Source organism: Acanthochromis polyacanthus, chromosome 4, assembly GCF_021347895.1.
Source record: "Acanthochromis polyacanthus isolate Apoly-LR-REF ecotype Palm Island chromosome 4, KAUST_Apoly_ChrSc, whole genome shotgun sequence".
Lineage (NCBI taxonomy): Eukaryota > Metazoa > Chordata > Actinopteri > Pomacentridae > Acanthochromis > Acanthochromis polyacanthus.
Genome location: NC_067116.1, coordinates 20,770,337 through 20,789,772, shown reverse-complemented (window position 1 = coordinate 20,789,772; position 19,436 = coordinate 20,770,337). Strand labels below are relative to the sequence as shown.

Below are 19,436 nucleotides of genomic sequence, written 5' to 3'. Positions count from 1 at the left end.
TATGAAGAACAAAGGAGAGACCTATGTATTAAAAATATTAATTAGACCCACCATACACATTCAGATTAAATATCCTGTCCTCCTCCCCTGCAGTGTTGGTGGCCACACAGGTGTACTTGCCGCTGTCGGTGGTGTGAGCTCCAGTGACGGTGAGCGTGCTGCCATCTGGACTGATCCTGATCATAGAAACAGCAAATACCCTTTAACAAGAACTAAAACAAGTATCCTCTCTAGCAGACATAGTGTGGTTTTCCTCTCTTCCATGATACATGCCGCATTTCTAAAAGCTACCAAGTAATAGTGGGTACCTCATATCTTTATTCATTACCTTTCACAAATTACCTTCTTTCTAAAACTGTCTCCAAGTCTTGATTTTATTTATGTATGATATACAGTATTGTTCATCAACAATTAGTATGTCTTCCCATGGCTCAGCGTGAAATAGTTTCTTTCTATTTGTCTGGATTTGCTTATTGTCAGATTGTTGCTCAGTTTTTTTGTATTGTACCTGAGTCCTTTTTGTCCCACATTCTTGATGGCTTCTCCATCCTTCAACCATTGGATGCTCGGAGATGGGGTTCCCCTGGCTCGACAGACCAGCTGGATGCTTTCATTTAGCAGCACTCCCATCTCACTGGGCATCTCTGATCCAGAGATACTGGGAGGGACTAACAGAGAATTACTTGTGTTAGCTGGTAGCTTTTAGACATGCTTATGTTAACATCAAAAACTCTGATATTACAGTCAGTGAACATACAACTTATTATACTGCACATATTGGGGAAAAATGATTTAGTGCATGTATGACAACAGTGTGACAAATGTCTAAATAAGCTTGAAGAGCATAATTCTCTGTACAGCCATAAGTTTTAGAATTTCTTTCTTGTGCAGATATTTTCTACAAAGTAATGAGCATTTTCCATTGTGGGCTGAGCCTTAAAGGTATGCTTGTACCTTGTATGGTGAGGTGGTATCTCTTTTCGGCTTTCCCCTCCACATTGGAGGCCACACACGTGTAAGTGCCGCTGTCAGACAGCTGCGACCGTGCAATCTGCAGTTTGCTGCCCCCTGAAAAGATGTGCATCTCAAGGGACTCCGAGTTCTCTAAAGGAAGCATGAATTCATGTTTGTTATTAATAAACTGATAATGACGAAGTCACTGTACCTAGTTGTGTAATCCCCCCTGTCCTGAAAACATGCACAGTAGTTTTTTAGTAGTGTTCCTGCTTAACAAAGAAACCTTCATTGCAGCTAACTTAATCCTGTACACAGCTGTACCTATGGGATGTCCATTTTTTAGCCAAATGAGAGAAGGTGGAGGGATTCCAGTAGCATCACAGGCAAAAGTGACTGGGTTACTGATGGTTTCCACAACGCTCTCCTCTGCTGGGCCATCGATACCAGGAGGAACTGAAGAGAGAGAGAGAGACAGATATGGTACCTCTAAATACTGTTTCATATTATTGTTTCAAATTATGAGTTTCCTAAATTTTCATTTATTCATATTTAGAATATCCCACCATAGATGTTTAAGTGAAAGTTCTTGTCCACTTGTCCAGCAACATTGGTGGCCATACAAACATACTGTCCAGTATCAGACACCTGAAGAACAGAGGCAAATGCAAAAATCAAAATGTTAAAAATAAAATTTACAGTCATACTGCAACTTAATGCAACCATCTGCCTGCAGATAACTGATATTTTTTGAAAAAAATCTTTTGCCCAATTTGTTTTAGAAGTGGTAGGCAGTGGTATGGCTGAGGCAGCTATTGACTGCACTTAAAGATAAACGAGTCCTCCATGACATCGCTGACTTGCATTCATCTCTCACCTCTGATTCTTTGATCTGAAGAAGTCGTCCCTCTGCCAGAATGCGCAGGTTGGCTGATTCTGACACCACTCTGCCGTTTTTGTACCAGGTGATGGTGGGAGGAGGAACGGCGTTGGATTCACACTCCAGAGTTATTGATTTCCCAACAAGGACATTCACCACCACTGGAGAATCCCCACTGTTGTCCCGGATACTGGGAGGAACTGCAAGGCAGAGGAGAGAGAAAACATGTAATGTCAGTTCATTATGAAAATGAAGCAAAAATCAGGATTGTAGTGTACAATTCCAACTGACCAAACACAGTGAGGTAGATGTGTTTGTAAGCCTCTCCTGCTGCATTCATGGCCACACAGCTGTACTTCCCACCATCTGAAACCTTTGCCTTTAGAATCTGTAAAGTGCGACCACCTGTAGACACAAATGGAGACACAGACATATTCAGAATTGAATGTAATTTATGATTTGATCTTTATCTTCATTTTTCATGGCATGCCAGTATTTAGGCATCCTTATTGCTTTTTACAATCAATATGCCTTTAATTTTCCATCACTAAATACAGATTGTTTTTTAGTGTGAGTCTGTAGGAGGAGATAATTTCTCTCAGTACCTGGCATGATGAGTGCATTGGTGTTGGCCAGAATGGGTCCCCTGTCATTTAACCAGCTCAGTGTGGGAGGAGGGAAGCCAGTAGCTTCACAAGCGAGAGACACAAAGTTGTTCACCACCACTGTCACATTCTCAGGACTCAGGCCGATGATAGTAGGAGGCACTGAAAGGAAGAAAAGAAACTACATGAAAAAGAAAGCACAGATCTTGAGTACAGAAAAACCAAAGATTTAATCCAACATCAACTTGACAGTTTATTCACAAGGAAAGAAGAATGAAGTAAATTCAGATGATTCTCCTGTAACTCACCGTGTACATTGAGATTAAAGGACTTTTCTGCACTTCCAGCCACATTGTCAGCCACACACACATAGCGCCCGGTGTCAGATACCTGAGCAGTTAACACCTGACAGAGAAAATATGAGGCATGTATATAATAAGTAAGAATACAGAACTACAGTACATTGCATGGTCATGATAGTAAGACAATGGGAACAGTTTGGCAACGTTGAAAATAAATTTCATGTTTACAGCTCAGTTGGAACGCTAAATATGCCAATCTAAATATTTATATATTTATAAATTTAGAAGGTGCTTTGAAAATCGTAGATTCAGTCATACATTTTATCTTAAAATTCCTAATTCTTCCTAATTCAACATAATTTCTGTTTCCTTGAGTTGCAGTTGTTTTATCTGTAAGTTTTGGGATGTCTACATCATGGCCTGCTGATAAACAAGCAACAAGTAAGGTGTAATTACCCAGGAACTTAGGGTGCGTTTTAATACCAATACCACCTTAATATATAGCAGGAAAGATATATCCCAAAACAGAGTATGTCAAATGCAATATGGCAACATCATGGCCAACTTTATCTGGTCTTATTCTGCAGCGTGCAAGCCTTCATGCTTTTCTGGCCATTTTAACCCACAATCATCTCATGTCATGGAAGATTCATCACGTACGTCACTATGTCCCACTCAAACACGATCTTGAGCCAAAGGAGTACACAACAAGATAATCTCATTCTGCAGGCTGTATATTATGATGAAGTATATCCTAGTTCAATACATACTGCATGCAAAAGTAATACGTGAGGGCAGTTGCAGTACCTACTGAAAGACAAAAGTAAGTTTGTGATTTTGAGTGCTGAGCTAATCTGTTTCCTGGTTGTTACCTGAAGTGTTCGCCCATTGGACAGAATTCTATGTGGCCCATTAGAGATGATTGGTTGGCTGTCTTTAAACCAGGTGATCTTGGGGGCGGGGTTTCCATCCACATGACAGTCCAGTTGGGTAGTTTTGTTCACCAGAACTGTGACTTCATCAGGCAAGTCGCTGTCTGTTCCCCGTATGGTTGGAGGTACTAGTTCAAGCCAGACGTACACAGTTTATGAACACTTTTTCTGCTAGACTGACTGATACTGGTGCTACAAGAAAGTGTTTTTACTCACATAGCACTCTAACATCATACTGGATGGAGTCCTCTCCGGCTTCATTGACAGCCACACATGTGTACCTGCCTGAGTCCTCAGCCTGGGCTCTGGGAATCTGCAGCACTCGCCCCCCTGAGAACAAATGACAACAACACAGTAAAAAACTGGTACGAACGCTTTTTCTTTTCCTTTCAGCTTTTCCCTTCAGGGGTCACCACAGCGAATCAATTGCCTCCATCTAACCCTGTCTTCTGCGTCCTCTTGTCTCACACACTTCATGTCCTCTTTAACCACATCCATAAACCTCCTCTTTGGTCTTCCTCTAGGCTTCCTGCCTGGCAGTGGGAAACTCAGCATCCTTCTACCAATATATTCACTCTCTCTCCTCTGGACATGTCCGAACCATCTCAGTCTGGCCTCTCTGACTTTGTCTCCAAAGCCTCTAACATGTGTTGTCCCTCTGATGTACTCATTCCTGATCCTATCCATCCTGGTCACTCCCAAAGAGAACCTCAGGATCTTCAGTTCTACCTGAACTAACTCACTAATGTTCTTATCTTTACTTTGCTTGTCTCACCTGGCAGGATCAGAACTTTGTCATTAGAGGTTAGCAGCTGTCCATCTTTGTACCAGGTGAGTGTTGGAGGAGGGACGGCGTTGGTCTCACAGTACAGAGAGATGGGATTGTTAAGTATCACATCTCGAACGTCCCCTCCAAAGCCTGGAGGAGACGTGGCATCACCATCTCCACCAGCTCTGTTGAAATTAGGTGGGACTGAAAAGAGTTGGAAAAAAAGAGGAAAAACATTTAAATCCTATTTTTTAAAGCATTTTCAAAACTTTATTCATAGTGTGGTTGAAAACATAACAAAGCGCATGGAATCTGCATTTATCTCAGTATTGCCTGCAGTTGTCACACCAGTCAACCCAGTTCACCTTGTATATTTACATCAAAGTCCTTCTCATCCTCTCCAGCTATGTTGGTGGCTACACAGGTGTAGCGGCCAGTGTCTGACACCTGAGCATGTTTGATCAGAACAATGCGACCGTTAGCTGTGATGGACACATGGTCATCTGTCCGCAGGATCTGTGGAGAAGATGTATCAGAAAAAAATTGTTTAGAAAAACTTTCTTCTCTTTTCCTTCTAGGAAAATGTCCTACAGATGTAAAAGCTGTCTGAACAAGTCAGGTGTTTTGAGCTGTTACCTGTCCATCCTTATACCACTGCAGTGCTGGGGTAGGAAAGGCTTGAGCTACACACTCCAGAGTCAGTGTGCTGTTGATCTTGATCTTCACCTCTTTAGGAGCCAGTCCTTCACCAGGGACATCATTCTTATTAATCTGTGGAGGAACTGGAGTCAAAAAACATATTTAAAGTTAAAACACACTGACATAATTAGGTATGTTTATGTGGTTATACTTTATCTAGGATTTACAGATTATATTTATATATATATATATATATATAGTATGTATTTAAGCTACTGCTCAAAAACTGTCACAGCTAACTATTATGTGTGAGTTTAAATAAATATGTATATATGTATTTGTACACATATGCATAGACTTGAGATCTGTCATATGGTGAGTTTTGTGCTACAGAGACACAGCATTTTTCTCACCATAAACCTTGACCTCATAGTGCTTCAGCGTCTCTCCAGCCTCATTAGTGGCCACACAGGTGTACCGCCCAGCATCCTCTTCTTTAGCATTGAGTATCTGCAGTGTCCGTCCACCTGTATGAGAAAGCGTCAAAAACGTACCACACTATTCTAATATTGCTTTTAGTCATTTTTTTGGCCTTATTTGATAGACACAGTCAAGAGGTAGACAGGAAAGCAGGGAGAAGAATGCAGGGGAAGACATGCAGTAAAGGGCTGTGAGCTGGAATCAAACCCAGGCCACTGCATACATGGGTTGTCTGCTCAACCAGTTGAACTATCTGGGCGCCCACTATTCAAACATTATTGTAGTTTCTTCTTTGCACATGTGATCTCTCACCTGGGAGGACTCGGACGTTGCGACTGGATTCAAACGGAGTGCCATCCTTGAGCCAGGTGATCAGAGCGGGAGGATAAGACTGGACTTCACACACCAGTGAGGTGGGGCTGCTCAGGGTTACTGTCACCTCCTCTGCGAAGATGTCAGGGCCTGACCCAGCAATGGTGGGAGACACTGGGCAGGAAAAGAGCAAAACAAACAGTTTATCAGTTTAAGAAATGACTGCAATCCTCTAATGAAACATTCCTGAATGATATAAGAAGAGCTGTCTTTGCACCCAGGACGTTGAGGTTGAAATGCCTGCTGCGGTCTCCTGCGCTGTTAGATGCCAGGCAGCTGTACCTGCCGGTGTCTGCAACCTGAGCCCCAGAGATTTGGAGGAAACGGCCGTGAGACAAAACTTGGTGGTGCCTGTCAGGCACCAACAGCTGTCCATCCTTCAGCCACTTAATCTCTGGTACAGGGTTACCTGGAAAATTATTAACAGAGGTTAACAGAACTTCAAAGCAAAGAGATTATCTTTACTGGAACTTCACCCTCCTGTTGTCCTCATTTACGGGCACCAAAAAATATTGTTTCCTTGTCTGAAAAAAATCCAAAAATTCAGCAAAAAAATTCCCAGAATTTCTGAAAATTTGCAAAACCTTCAGGAAGAAAACTCCAATAATTCCTTAAGCGTTTCCCTTAAAAGTATTATTTTTAAAAACAAATCCCCCAAGTTTGTCAAGAAAATTCCTGTAAATATTTTCAAAAAATGAGTAAAAATCTTTCAAAAAAATCCTAAAAATATTTAAAGTGATTACACATATATCAGTAAAACTTCTAATATTTTCTTTAAGAACATTCACAAAAAAATCAACCAAAATCCAGAGAATTTCGCTGGATTTTGGTTGATTTTTTGTGAATATTCTCCAGAAACATTTTTAACATTTTTTTTCCACCAAAAAATGTTCAAAACTTTCCCAAAAACGTTGAAAATGTCGACATCAGAAGTTTCGCTGTGAAAATATTTTTTTTCCCCCACATTTTCAAACTTTAAAACGGGTCAATTTGACCCGCAGGACGACACGAGGGTTAAGTTAAGGACTAATCAAGACATTTTTTACTAGTAGATTGCACTGTATAATTTACCTGATGCCTCACAGGTGAGAGTGATGTTGTGTTTCTCCTTTACTTTAGTATCCACCACAGTTCCCTCCTCCACAATCCTTGGTGGAACTGTCAACAAAAACATTTAAATGATTCTCACTGTTTTGACTGTTTGTTGTATCTACTCAAGTTGGACATAAACATGAACATCTTAATGATACAAATCTTTTACATCTGAATAGTGACTTTAATCTGGACATTTTTCAACAATGTTAAGCCACAAAACTAAAACCACAGTACAAGACATTTACTATCAGTTTACCCAGGATGTCAAGGTCAAAGCTCTTCCTTTCCTCTCCAGCGCTGTTAGAAACGATACAAGTGTACCTCCCAGCATCCTCTACTGCAGTGTGCATTAGACGAAGGCTGCGACCACCTACAGGTGAGGCAGGTCAGTTATCATTTATCTATAGCCATCAAGGAATGTATTCAAAGGCTCCTTCCCCTTTCTCCAGAAAAGACAAACATTCCCAAAACATCTAAACAGCATTTTAAGCTTGTTAAAACTAAATTGCTCCTATTTGAACATTTGGATCAACTGACAGAAAGAATTTGAACTTTTAGGCTCACAGCTGTTACAGTATTTACAAACCAGTTGGGACTAATTGTGTCTACCTACCAGGGTTCATGAGAATCTCACAAGAAAACAAGTGGCAAGTACAGACACCATGCAAACTCTACAGTGCATTGAACTAATCATACTTTCTTCATATATGTTAATTGAGATTTTGACAACATGAATGTAGTTATTTCTCACTCACTCAGCACTTAAATCTGCAAAGGCAGCTTGGGTGGCAAGTTAAAGTTCAGGGACTATGGATTGCTTAGAAAACACCCAAGATATCTTGTTAGATGACTGAAAACACAAATCAAAGCAATTGCTTCTGTTTGTCTTCTTTCGCAGACGTCTGTCTTCTGCCTCTGGCCCCACTAGCAATGATCCTATTACATGTTATTACTGGTGATGAATCAGACCTGCTTGGCCTTTAAAACCTAACTTGTGAGCAAAACGGTTCAAGTTGCTCCTTTGAAAATGCAAACTATCACTCACAATTACTTGAGCGCTTTCCGGAGTGGACAGAAAGAAAACATTTCATTGATCTTTAAAGCTGAGTAGACAATATTTTCAAGTGGTTTGAGCAGAAAATTGAGTTATGGACCTCCTCTTGGCTCCATTTTCATTCTTTAGAAAATGTAGCCCAACATAAAGAGCAACAAAGTGTTCAGTGTTTGTGTTTTGCAGGTTTTTGTGCCTCTTGCAGATGTCTGCCTGTCTGGACTATGCATTGAAATCATGTTGTCTGAAAGTCATTGCCTGAAATAAACTATTAACTAACTAACTAACTAACTAACATTTGACACCACATACAGTTATTAAAAATAATAAATATGTATTTTATACCTTTAAAGAAAAACTTCCTCATAACATCAGAAAAAGCCAGAAACTCAAATAGGTACTGACCTGAGAGGATGCGCACCGAACTAGTGGCTTTAATTGGCTGCCCATCCTTCAGCCAGGAGATGGCAGGAAGAGGAATGCCTGAGGCCTCACAGCTCAGAGCAACTGGGTTCTTCACTACAACACTCACATTTTCTGGAAACTGTACCTGACCAATTATACTAGGTGGTACTGAACAAGACAAGAGGGAAAGAGGGGAATGGATGGAAAGATATTTTAACACTATCACTCCAGAGTGAAGAAAGACTGTTACAAAAGCAAAAATCAGTCAAAATAATCATGAATTCATACCATGTACACTGACGTCATGCTTGCTGTCAGCCTGTCCTGCCACATTAACAGCGATACAGGTGTAGCGTCCCGTGTCTGACACCTTTGCATCTTTAATCTGCAACAGCCGCCCCTCGTTCAGGACTTTGGCACCATGCTGGCCTGTGATAGGCCGTCCGTCTTTCAGCCATGTGACCGCAGGTCGCGGCACGCCCTCTGCAGCACACTGTAGAGTCACATCACCTCCTTTTGTCACAGTGACATCATCTGTGTCACCTTCACTGCGTCTGATGGAAGGGCGGACTGAAGTGAGAAAAGCACGTGAGTTGTGCGTCATGGAAAAGATGCTGAGAACGCACAGCACAGACACACTATGTTGTGTAGATACTGTACGTGATTTCACATTATTACATACAGTACTGTCACACTGTCAGTCACTTTAACTATATTGTAGTAATTTTCTGATTCTGATAGTAGTGTTGTACAATGTAAAAAACATCACATTGTATACAGAAATGAGACCCATTTCAATTACCTTCCAGTAACAAAAGGCACAATAGCAACTGAAACAGCTTTGATCATTAGATGGTTCAGGGATGTGGATGTACCATAAACCTGCAGGCTGTACTCTTTGGAGGTGGTGCCAGCTGCACTGGAAGCTGTGCAGGTGTAAGAGGCAGTGTCTGTCTTGTCAGCGGTGGAGATCTGCAGCTGACGACCTCCTGACAAAACCCTGAGCCTCTGATCCGACTTCAGTTCAGAACCTGGAACAAACAGACACTTCAGATTAGTTAAAGTGCTACAACATGCCACTTTCACAGTATTCAGTGCATCACACTTTGTTTGTATAGTGCATTTCTTCTGCTCTTACTGCGACTTTGTGTCCTGATGTTTCTCACAAACACACATAGACTCACCGTCCTTCCTCCATGTCAGGCTGGGAGGCGGGATGCCACTGGACTCACACACCAGAGTGATAAGACTTCCTTCAATAACAGTCAGAGGAGACACCTCCTCGGAGCCACGGATACTGGGAGAAACTGCAACAGCAGCAGGACACCAAAAGGAGGTGCTCACATCACATTCATGAGTATTTGTACATTTTCATTGAAACTGAATGAAGCAGAAGTGGTATTGGTCAGCTGCTAGCACAAAATCAAAGCTTTGACCCTGTGTTTCTGAAAAAACAATTAAAGCTCCTGACAGAAGTATCTCTGAATCCATTTGCATCTATTTTCCCACACTGACAACAAAGAAAGAGAGGGTGTGACACTAAACATGATTTCTACTCATGAACAACAGTCTTTAGAGAGACGGCTCAGCTTTGTGAAACGTCTAGATCAGGGGTGTCAAGATCCGTTCCTGGAGGGCCACTGTCCTGCATGTTTTACATGTTTCCCTCTTCCAACACACCTGATTCAAATGATCAGGCTTGTTATCAGGCTTCTGCTGAGCTTGAGGACAAGCTGATCATTTGAATCAGGTGTGTTGGAAGAGGGAAACATCTAAAACATGCAGGACAGTGGCCCTCCAGGAACTGAGTTTGACACCCCTGGTCTAGATACAAATTGTAACTAAAACGAACGGCACATTTAAATTAAATGAGCTTCTTAGAAAATTCTTCTCACAAAAAGAATGAAACAAATAGAAATACAGATAAAAAATAAAGACAGACTCACCCCAGACATTGAGGTTGTAGTTCTTCTCTGTTTTTCCTGCAACATTCGTGGCTTCACAGGTATACCTGCCTGAATCCTGCACCTGGGCGCTATCCACCTACCAATTCAATTCATGAACAAATCAGTGAAAGCTGGTGATATGCACTTACATTTTAACTCTAAAGACAGTACCAAAGACAGTAACAGAGAGAATAAAATTGCCATTATTGAAAAGGACGCAACAGGATTGTACAAGTTGCGCTTCAAATATAAACGAGGTGTTTGTACAGTTTCTAATGAGCTGTACCTTGAGCAGACTTCCATCTGCTGAGACGGTCAGACCAGGCTTCCTAAATAGTGGACGGCCATCTTTGCGCCAGGAGAGGGTAGGTGGAGGGATTGCATCACTCTGGCAGTGCAGCTCCACCGGACGACCGAGCATCACCGTAGCATTCACCTCCTCACCCTTGATGTTTGGTGGCACTGTGGCAGACATGAAGACAAGCCCCTGAGAGTGTTTCAATGACAGAGCAACTACAGCTCCATCACACTAAGGGTCAGTTAATGTGAAGTTTATCCCGCTAAGCCACACTAAGTGCTGTATACTCTTCAGGTTACCTCATGAGTGAACAGAATAATTGCTTCCTGAGATGTACAGGCTCTGTTCGGCTGGGCATCTGGTGCTCTTTAAGCACAAATTCCATCTTGGGCAGTGACAGCAGCACTAAACCAGTTCAACATTTGCTTGTGGTATTAAAAATTGGAGTAGTTTCATTTCCCAGAAGTTCATGAAACATAATCTCCATGGAATTTTTTGAACATATATCTATGATGAGTTTAGGATTAAAAAAAAAGAAAGAAACTTTTCTTTTCTGCTCTGTGTCATCAACCCAAGACTGGTGGTACTAAAAAGTCCCACAGTTTGTGAATTTGGCAGTGAACATTTGTGGATCAAAGTATGCACCGATGAGGCTGAGACAAGCAACCCATAGGAAAAAATTAAATGACAACTTTCAGACACACATCCTTAAATTCCACCAACACTTTCAGCTTCTGTTTCTGAGTTTTTCATGGCACAGTCTCCGTCTCCTGGTAAATCTAGAATCACTGCAGGCCAGTTTCACTTGCATTGGACAGATAGACCTGAGTCACTGAACCAGGACAGAAACAAGTCTTCAGCTTGGTATTTGACCAGACACAGGAAGCTGCTGAAGAATGGTAGCAATTATCACAACAAATCTGCTTTTATTTCTGTGGACAAGCTCTGTTTGATCTCTCTGAGGAAACACACATCATGCGGATGTTTGTATTCTCCATAGATATGTTCAAACACACATACATGCATGGACTCATACAAGGACAGATTTCGTAATTCCATATATGTAAACTACTTGTCTCCTGTTACCTCAGTGACATTAGCTGTGATTAGACCTGTATAACAACTGAGCTGCCATCAAACTCAGCGCTATGCAGGGAACTGACAAGGTTTACTGAAATGCTAAACTCAAACCATGCTTCCTGTGCACATGTTTTGCTCAAGGCCTTTGTCAGATATTGTTTCGGTATTCTAATTCAAGTTTTGTGCTCAATCTGGCGCTCTGCTGAAAGACATACTGCAGTCAGCTATAATCATCACTTAGTAAAACAAGGGGGAAGAAGGAAAAGACATCAGAGGCACAAACATGAGGTTCTGTCCTGAGGTGTGGAATCAGTGCCTGAAAACCACATGTGAAATTAAATATTTTAAGATCAAATTGAAGCTCGTTTCAAAGCTTTAGAAGATTAAAAGCCCTTTTAATCTAAGGCTTAACATTACTGCAACATAGTGCAGCATTTTTTAAAGTCTGGGTCATGATGATGATGAAAGTTATGTCATTGTTGGCTTAGAAAAGGCTGCACCTGTGATCCTAGGCAAATAAGAAGGAAAACCCACCACCGAAAGTCAAAACAAAGGATTGAAACCTGCTATTATACACTTTGTACTACTCAGACTAAGATCAGGAAAAAAAAACTAAAACTTTAGGTTGTTATTGTTTTCGGATTATGTCAAAAGTTTATTTCCATGAAGTTTCCTCACAATTAAAACCCTTGAATGTGCATTTTTTGCAACCAAATCTCTGCTAACACAACTGAACTAAAATGAACGTTAAGCATTGTTAGAGATCCAAAAACGCATTTCAATATATGAATTACTGTGATTATAAAGACAATGTTTCATGTTGTTCATGTACAGAATACATATTACATGTTCATATTAAGTACATGTATGCACAGACAGCTGACGAAAAGAGATCTTTTCTCACCATAAACCCTCAAGTCATACTCTTTGTGTTGTTCTCCTCCGGCGTTGACAGCCACACAGGTGTATCTGCCTGTATCGCTAACCTGTGCACTGTTCAGAGACAAAACTCTGCCACCAGACAACACCTGAGAGGGAGACAGAAAGATTTCAGCGCACCCAAATACACACAACACACAGCCTTCAAAAAAAATCAGCACTTCCTGATACATGTTCCATACAGATGCAGGAATAATACAAATCTGAGGCACAATGTGTGTGCATCTATGCTCTTGCTTTTGTTTTTGAGCAAAATTAGGATGCAAAACCACCTTCTAACTTACTTGTATGCCATGTGAAACACTCGCCACAGGGCTGCCATCTTTGAGCCATGTGAGACTGGGCAGGGGAACACCGGCGGCCTCACATTCCAGCCTGGTAGCCTCATTCACCACAACTGTTACCGTACCACCCCTGCTGGAGATGATCGGAGGCACTGTGAGACACAAAAATAAAGGGAAACATCAATTTCATTAGTGCATGGCATCAGTCAAACCTAGTAGAAGTGTACAATGCTGGTGGAGTTTTGAGAAGCTGGATAAGGAAGCACATTTTGACTGCGTGCCACTGATTTTATATATATATGATGGTACTGACAGGATGTCTAGTTATCATACCGAACACTTGCAGTCTGTGCGATATCTCAGCGACTCCGGCCAGGTTGACAGCTACACATCTGTATATCCCAGCATCAGACAGTTGTGCCCGTTCAATCTCCAGCACCTGACCACGCTTCAGCAATGTCACTCCAGCTGCACTGGTCAGAGGTCGGCCATCTTTGTACCAGGTGATAGCTGAGGCACGAAGGCAAGTCAAAGGAAAGCATGAACAAGAAGCAAATAAAAAGAATTAACATGATTTTTAAAAATACGTGAATTACAATTTAAACATATTTTAATAAAATGAAAAATGAAGACAATAACAGATAAAAATGTTAAGATAGGAGTGTAGTTACAGTGCAGAAACAACACATTTAAAAACCAGCTCTGTAAAGCAAATTTTAGAGATTTCTAAAGATTTCTAGTTATATGATTGATATAAACATAATGCTCTTGTCTTGTTTTGTACCTCTAAGAGATAAAGCCTGCTATTTATTAGTTCTAGTTATTTGTTCTTTCTAAACCAGTAAGAGCATTTACTATTTGTCTTCCAAGCTTTTAGACAAGTGAAAGCAGGATGATTTTGTAAATAAAAGGGCACAAGGACACAGATACAAGGTTAGGGTTTCTTCATTTTCTCACACCTTATCCGTCTTAATGATTTATATAAATAAAGAAGAAAAACAGCTAAAAACAGAAAAACTGCAACAATACTAAATATATAACAAAATGTTTAAATATAACATCATTTCTAGATGTCATACTGTTGGAATGCAACACCTGCTGTAAAAAGGAAGAAACATCTCAGGAAAAGAGTACTTAATTGCAATGGAATCTAAGTGCTTATCTGTTCTGAACTTGCACAGTTCATCCAAATTGAAAGATAGCGAGTGTGGAAAAAAAAACCTGAAGTTGCCTGTAGGGAGTCATCTGAGATCAATTTTCTGACTCTTCCTTTAATGGTTAAAGTTAAGGAAAGTTGCAGCAAAGCCAACTCCAGCTCAGCGGTCAGAGGAAAGTACGCCCTTCAGGCTCTGAGCAAAGACAGCAGGACTGAAGAGGAAGTTTGTGAGCCATCGTACCAGGTAATGGGCTGCCTGTGGCCTTGCACTCAAGTTCGGTGGGAAAGCCTGACAGGATGGTCTGGTTGATGATCTCTCCAGAGGAAGGGATACTGGGAGGCTCTGAGGGACACACACAGCACACGATTACACACAAGAAAAACAATTTATTAGATGATACTCTCATGTCTCCACCTAGTCTCTTGGTAACAGACGGAAGAAAGAAAGACGGATTACAGAAACCAGGTGATGACTGAGAACAGGGACACAAACATGCACAGAGAATGATTTGTGTGTTGCTCAGTTACCATGGACACTGAGTCGTATGTGCTGCTGAGCTTCACCAGCTGCATTGGTGGCCAGACAGGTGTATCTCCCAGAGTCTTCTAGTCTTGCCTCTGCGATCTTCAGTGTTCTGCCTGCTGACTCCAGCTGTGAGAAATATGAGACACACAGAGCAGCCAGAGAATTCATACTGGTAAATACGTTTCATACTAAAATGAGGTAAATATATATTCTACAAGTGAAAAGAACTTGTGAGTTTGTGATTCTGTGGGAAAAACAGCGCTCTGTAACTAGAAATGGATAGTTTTACTCTTAAATATTATACAATATTTTCACCTCTGTGTATTTGAACACGAGTTTTTTCAAGCCTATATGCAGACATCAGCTCTTAAAGATACATCACAGCCCAAAACAAACAATTAAGAACATTGCCTTTCCTTTTTTCTAAGAAAAAAATCGAAGTCAGCTCTAGCGAGGGTTTAACATCACAACTTATGAATGTTTGTGGTGCATGTCGGAAGCAAAAGTCTGCATCTATGGTTTGCTTGAAGAGGTGCATGCTTCACTGATAAATCATCTCAAAGCTAACAAAATCACAGTCAATCAATCAGGACGCCAACCTGAAGGTGCTCCTTTGTTGTGTCCACAGGTCGCCCATCTTTAAGCCAGGTAATGCTGGGAGGAGGGATACCACTGGAGATGCACTCCAGACTGGTGGACTTGTGGAGAACCACTGAACGTTCTGCAGGTCCAGTGGTACGAATGGATGGAGGAACTAGAGAAGGACAGAGGATAAACTTATACATACTTGCAATTGCAAATGAGGGAAAATAGGAAAGTACAAAAAGGTAGGGAGAGTTATTTACCCAAAATGGGAGCTTTCCAGCAGCTTGTATTCAAAGTGTAAGTTACATCAAGTATATTTAGAACAAATTCAAAACTACTGAGATGATTCATTTTATGTGAAAGGACTTATATATTTTTTTTACCTTGAACAACCACATTGAAGTCCCTCTCACGGTCTCCTGCCTCATTAGTGGCCACACACTGAAAGCGAGCTGTGTCAGAGACTTGAGCGCGGGACAGGACCAGCCGTCGCCCGCTGGATGCAACACGCAGCCCTTCACCCTGTCTGACTGGTTTTCCATCCTTATACCACCTGGACAGAAACAGTTGTTACAGCGACTTTGTGTGCATAAATATCTGCTTTTATTTGCATGAATGTGCATTCATTAGCTGGAGATCTTACGTGATTACAGGTGCAGGTGTTCCAGTAGCGTGACACTCCAGGTCCAAAGGACTGTTCACTACCACTGTGCTGTCTGTCACATCATCAGCTCCATCGATGAAAGGTGGAACTAGGAGTGAAAAAATACATTTCAGAAGTAATATTACCATGCATTGGATTAAATAAACATTGGTAAACTGTTAGACAAGACAAATACTCTGGGTGTAGTCCCGGCTGTATCTACATTTTCTATTATTTGTGAAGTTTACATGTGACTCTGCAATGTGACGGTAAAGTGGGAGGTGTCAGTTTCCCACGTGGAATGCACACATGCTGTCGATAGCAGCAGCTTCAGCACAAAGCAACAGCCTCAGATCAAGTTACACATGAGTTGTCGTGGCCGAGTGGTTAAGGCGATGGACTAGAAATCCATTGGGGTCTCCCCGCGCAGGTTCGAATCCTGCCGACAACGGCAAATATTTTCTCCAGCTGTCAGACTGTTTAAAAGTAAACTGAACACAACAGGCTGTAGTTGTTCCTGTATGCAATGCGTCTGCAAGGGTAAATTCTACTTGTTTCTGGCACAGAAGAAAGCATAGTGTTTTCTGCTGGCATTTACTGATCGAGTGTTTAAACACAGTTTGTCCAGTTACATCAGTCTATACATTACAGTCTGGCTGAGGTAACCTGGACCCAGATAAGTCCTGAACAAACGGCCCAACTCTTAGAAGCTATATAACACATGTAACTGAGAAAGCACTTAATCAACAAATCTTTACTTGCTCATGTGTTTCACGTGGATGAATCAAATATTTAGCTTCTATTAGCATCAAACTTTATGGTAATAGAACTTGTTCTTGAGTGACTAAACTTACAAGAAATCAAGTACAGTAAAGAAGCTGGTGTGGAAATAAGAATAAGACCTTCAAAAGGATTACTGCTGCTAAATGCATGTCCACAAGCAAGCCAACCGCCTTGAGTTATTATGCACAGAAATTAAAAAAAGGTACTGAGAGGATAGATAGGCCTTTTTCTGAAGTCAAGTCTTCTTAGTTTGGATCTAGCTGTGACAGTGTATCAATAAAAACCAAAGACATAGGACTGTGTGTGTGTTGTACAAGTTAATGTAGACTACAGTAAGTTGTGTGTATTTCTATACCTAAGACTCTCACGTCGTATTTGACCTCGTTCTCCCCAGCGATGCTCGTAGCCACACAGATGTAGCGTCCCGAGTCTGAGACAGTGGCTGAGAGGATTTCGATTTTCCTCCCCTGCTCGAGCACACGGACGCTTTCCCCATCATGCACAGGAACTCCGTCCTTCAGCCAGGTGAGGGAAGGAGGAGGGTGTCCCCCGGCCTCACACTCCAGGATCAGAGACTTACCGAGGACCACCTTCCTCTCGGTGGGCCCCTCATCCCCCCTTGTAATGGTGGGAGGCACTGGTGGGGAAAGATGCCAAAAAAGTAACAGATCAAAACAGTTAAAGCTTCATTGACTTTTCTGCTTGACTGATATCTTATCTCCATGTAACAGTCAAGGCTTTCTTCAGTCAACAACATGTAAAATTGCTTTACGCTTAAAGTTCTACAGTCTTTGTATTTTTATGGTCTTTAATGATCAAGTTTTTTTTTTAAATTAAATTGTCTCCCAAATATTCACAGCTGATTGAAATTATTCTTGACTGCTTAAATGTTTTGTGCTGTGTGAGTAAACCCAAATGCCCTAAAGCTCAGATGAAAACAATAAAAAGCTTTAGAGTTCAACAACAAGCATCAGCTGGGTGCAGCAGAAACAATGGGGGGCTTAAGTTCCAGAAGTTTCTCATTTCCTTCATTTTGAAATCCAGATATAGAGTCATAATGTGCTCTAAATTTATAAATGACATAGTTAAATGAGTTTTTAAAAGCTCTTGTGTCAAGTTTACACACAGCACAATGAAAACAGGAATGCATGTAGAGTACATCTGTGGTGTTAAATGTCAGGTTCTTACAGTAGACGTCGAGCTCGTAGCTCTTCTCGGCGCTCCCGGCCACACTGGTCACCTTGCACTTGTACTGACCAGCATCAGACGCCTGCGCCCGAGGGATCTTCAGGTAGTGGCCTCGCTCCACATACTGAGCCTGCCGGTTAGACAGGATGACCTCTCCTTTTCGGTACCAAGTTATAGTGGGAAGTGGCACCCCACGCGCTTCACACTCCAGAGTTACCATCGTGTCCAGCAGCGCTGTCACCTCCGTGGTTAAGTTGCCTCCTTTGATGGAGGGAGGCACTGAACAAGAACAATACATTTTTGTGGTTGAAATTTATAATTCAGCTGAATATTTGGCCATGTTAGCTGTGTAAACAGAGTTATAAACAGTATAATAACTATAGTAAATTGCTGGTTCTGCACTCAGTAGCTTGACTGCTTAGTATTTTTAAAATAGATTTTCACCATAGACACTGAGGTTGAAGTCCTTTGACTGTTTTCCAGCTGTATTCATGACACTACACTGGTAGTGGGCCTGGTCTCCAAGACGAGCACTTTTTATCCTCAAAACCTGACCTCTGTTGGTGACCTCCAGATTGGGATCGCCAAGGAACACCAGCCTAGAAAGGAACAAGAATGAGAGGGATTACAGTATTGTTGAACAGTGTTCAGCCAAGTATTACCATTTTGTTTCCACAATTTCAGAGGGCACCTACTTCCTGTCCTTGTACCACTGGATCGTGGGAAAGGGCATTCCTCCCACTTTACACTCCAGAGTGATATCTTGCTTCAGAATCGCTGAAACATCTTGAGGAGAGCCTGATCCTACAATTGTTGGTGGGACTGAGGAAAAGAGAATAGAATCACTCTATTAAACATCTCATCAGGAAAAAATAACATAAAATAAGAAACGTGTTTTTCCTCATCCTTATGTTGATGGCAACAAGCGATATAACTATGTAGCATCAGCAGAAATGCCAGGACTCGCTGATCGATGTTATTGACGTCTCCTGTCAGTTTTAACGTTGTAGCTGATCAGTGAAGCTTTTTCACATCAGTGTTTGAAGCTTCCATAATTCAGTCAAAAAATCGTTGAACCTTTTTGTGCAAGTCAGTGTAATTAAGTGATGAGTGTAAGTGTTTTACAGGTGACTGATTAGGTGATAATAGGGCACTTCAAGGGTAAACAGTAAGCAGACGTGAAAAAAAGAAATTATAGGAATAAGAAAAAGCCTAATAATATAAAAGTATATAAAGCTAGATTGAATAAGTAGAAGACAACTACTGACATCAGTGAAAGGAAAAGGATCATTTTAACACATGAATGCAGTAAAATAAATAATAAAATATAGCCATAAAATTATATTAACACTAACAGCTAACAGCTATTGTTAGATCTTATCAGCAACGCATTCTCTCCTGATGGTCTTAACTTAAAGTCATGGTGCAAAGCTCTGAAACATATTTTGGAAGACCAGGGGAGTAAGCCTTACAGTAACCTGCTGGATATAAAAGCATGCATTCTCTGTGTGTGTGTATTGCAGC

General features: G+C 41.2%; 1 protein-coding gene and 1 non-coding gene across 2 annotated transcripts in view; one reads left to right on the top strand and one right to left on the bottom strand.

Moving 5' to 3' along the window:
- The window catches only part of hmcn1 (hemicentin 1), a 115,053-nt gene that overhangs the window by 37,669 nt on the left and 57,948 nt on the right, over positions 1-19,436 (bottom strand). The window contains exons 29-65 of the mRNA XM_051947682.1: positions 18,608-18,734; positions 18,357-18,511; positions 17,913-18,191; positions 17,080-17,361; positions 15,942-16,050; positions 15,682-15,851; positions 15,313-15,467; positions 14,716-14,839; positions 14,429-14,530; positions 13,365-13,541; positions 13,032-13,183; positions 12,713-12,836; positions 10,717-10,892; positions 10,431-10,527; positions 9,669-9,791; positions 9,360-9,515; positions 8,773-9,054; positions 8,485-8,652; positions 7,285-7,398; positions 7,005-7,091; positions 6,151-6,342; positions 5,874-6,047; positions 5,495-5,608; positions 5,079-5,224; positions 4,808-4,958; positions 4,449-4,646; positions 3,890-4,003; positions 3,614-3,801; positions 2,748-2,844; positions 2,440-2,601; positions 2,126-2,239; positions 1,832-2,034; positions 1,521-1,602; positions 1,279-1,410; positions 955-1,104; positions 509-668; positions 52-176 (exon numbers count right to left, since the gene is read on the bottom strand). Of these exons, the coding sequence (XP_051803642.1) occupies positions 52-176; positions 509-668; positions 955-1,104; positions 1,279-1,410; positions 1,521-1,602; positions 1,832-2,034; positions 2,126-2,239; positions 2,440-2,601; positions 2,748-2,844; positions 3,614-3,801; positions 3,890-4,003; positions 4,449-4,646; positions 4,808-4,958; positions 5,079-5,224; positions 5,495-5,608; positions 5,874-6,047; positions 6,151-6,342; positions 7,005-7,091; positions 7,285-7,398; positions 8,485-8,652; positions 8,773-9,054; positions 9,360-9,515; positions 9,669-9,791; positions 10,431-10,527; positions 10,717-10,892; positions 12,713-12,836; positions 13,032-13,183; positions 13,365-13,541; positions 14,429-14,530; positions 14,716-14,839; positions 15,313-15,467; positions 15,682-15,851; positions 15,942-16,050; positions 17,080-17,361; positions 17,913-18,191; positions 18,357-18,511; positions 18,608-18,734 (5,661 nt within the window). The remainder of the gene's footprint in view (positions 1-51; positions 177-508; positions 669-954; positions 1,105-1,278; positions 1,411-1,520; positions 1,603-1,831; positions 2,035-2,125; positions 2,240-2,439; positions 2,602-2,747; positions 2,845-3,613; positions 3,802-3,889; positions 4,004-4,448; positions 4,647-4,807; positions 4,959-5,078; positions 5,225-5,494; positions 5,609-5,873; positions 6,048-6,150; positions 6,343-7,004; positions 7,092-7,284; positions 7,399-8,484; positions 8,653-8,772; positions 9,055-9,359; positions 9,516-9,668; positions 9,792-10,430; positions 10,528-10,716; positions 10,893-12,712; positions 12,837-13,031; positions 13,184-13,364; positions 13,542-14,428; positions 14,531-14,715; positions 14,840-15,312; positions 15,468-15,681; positions 15,852-15,941; positions 16,051-17,079; positions 17,362-17,912; positions 18,192-18,356; positions 18,512-18,607; positions 18,735-19,436) is intronic.
- Positions 16,311-16,392, top strand: trnas-aga (transfer RNA serine (anticodon AGA)). The gene has a single exon. It is a non-coding gene; the product is annotated as a tRNA-Ser (tRNA).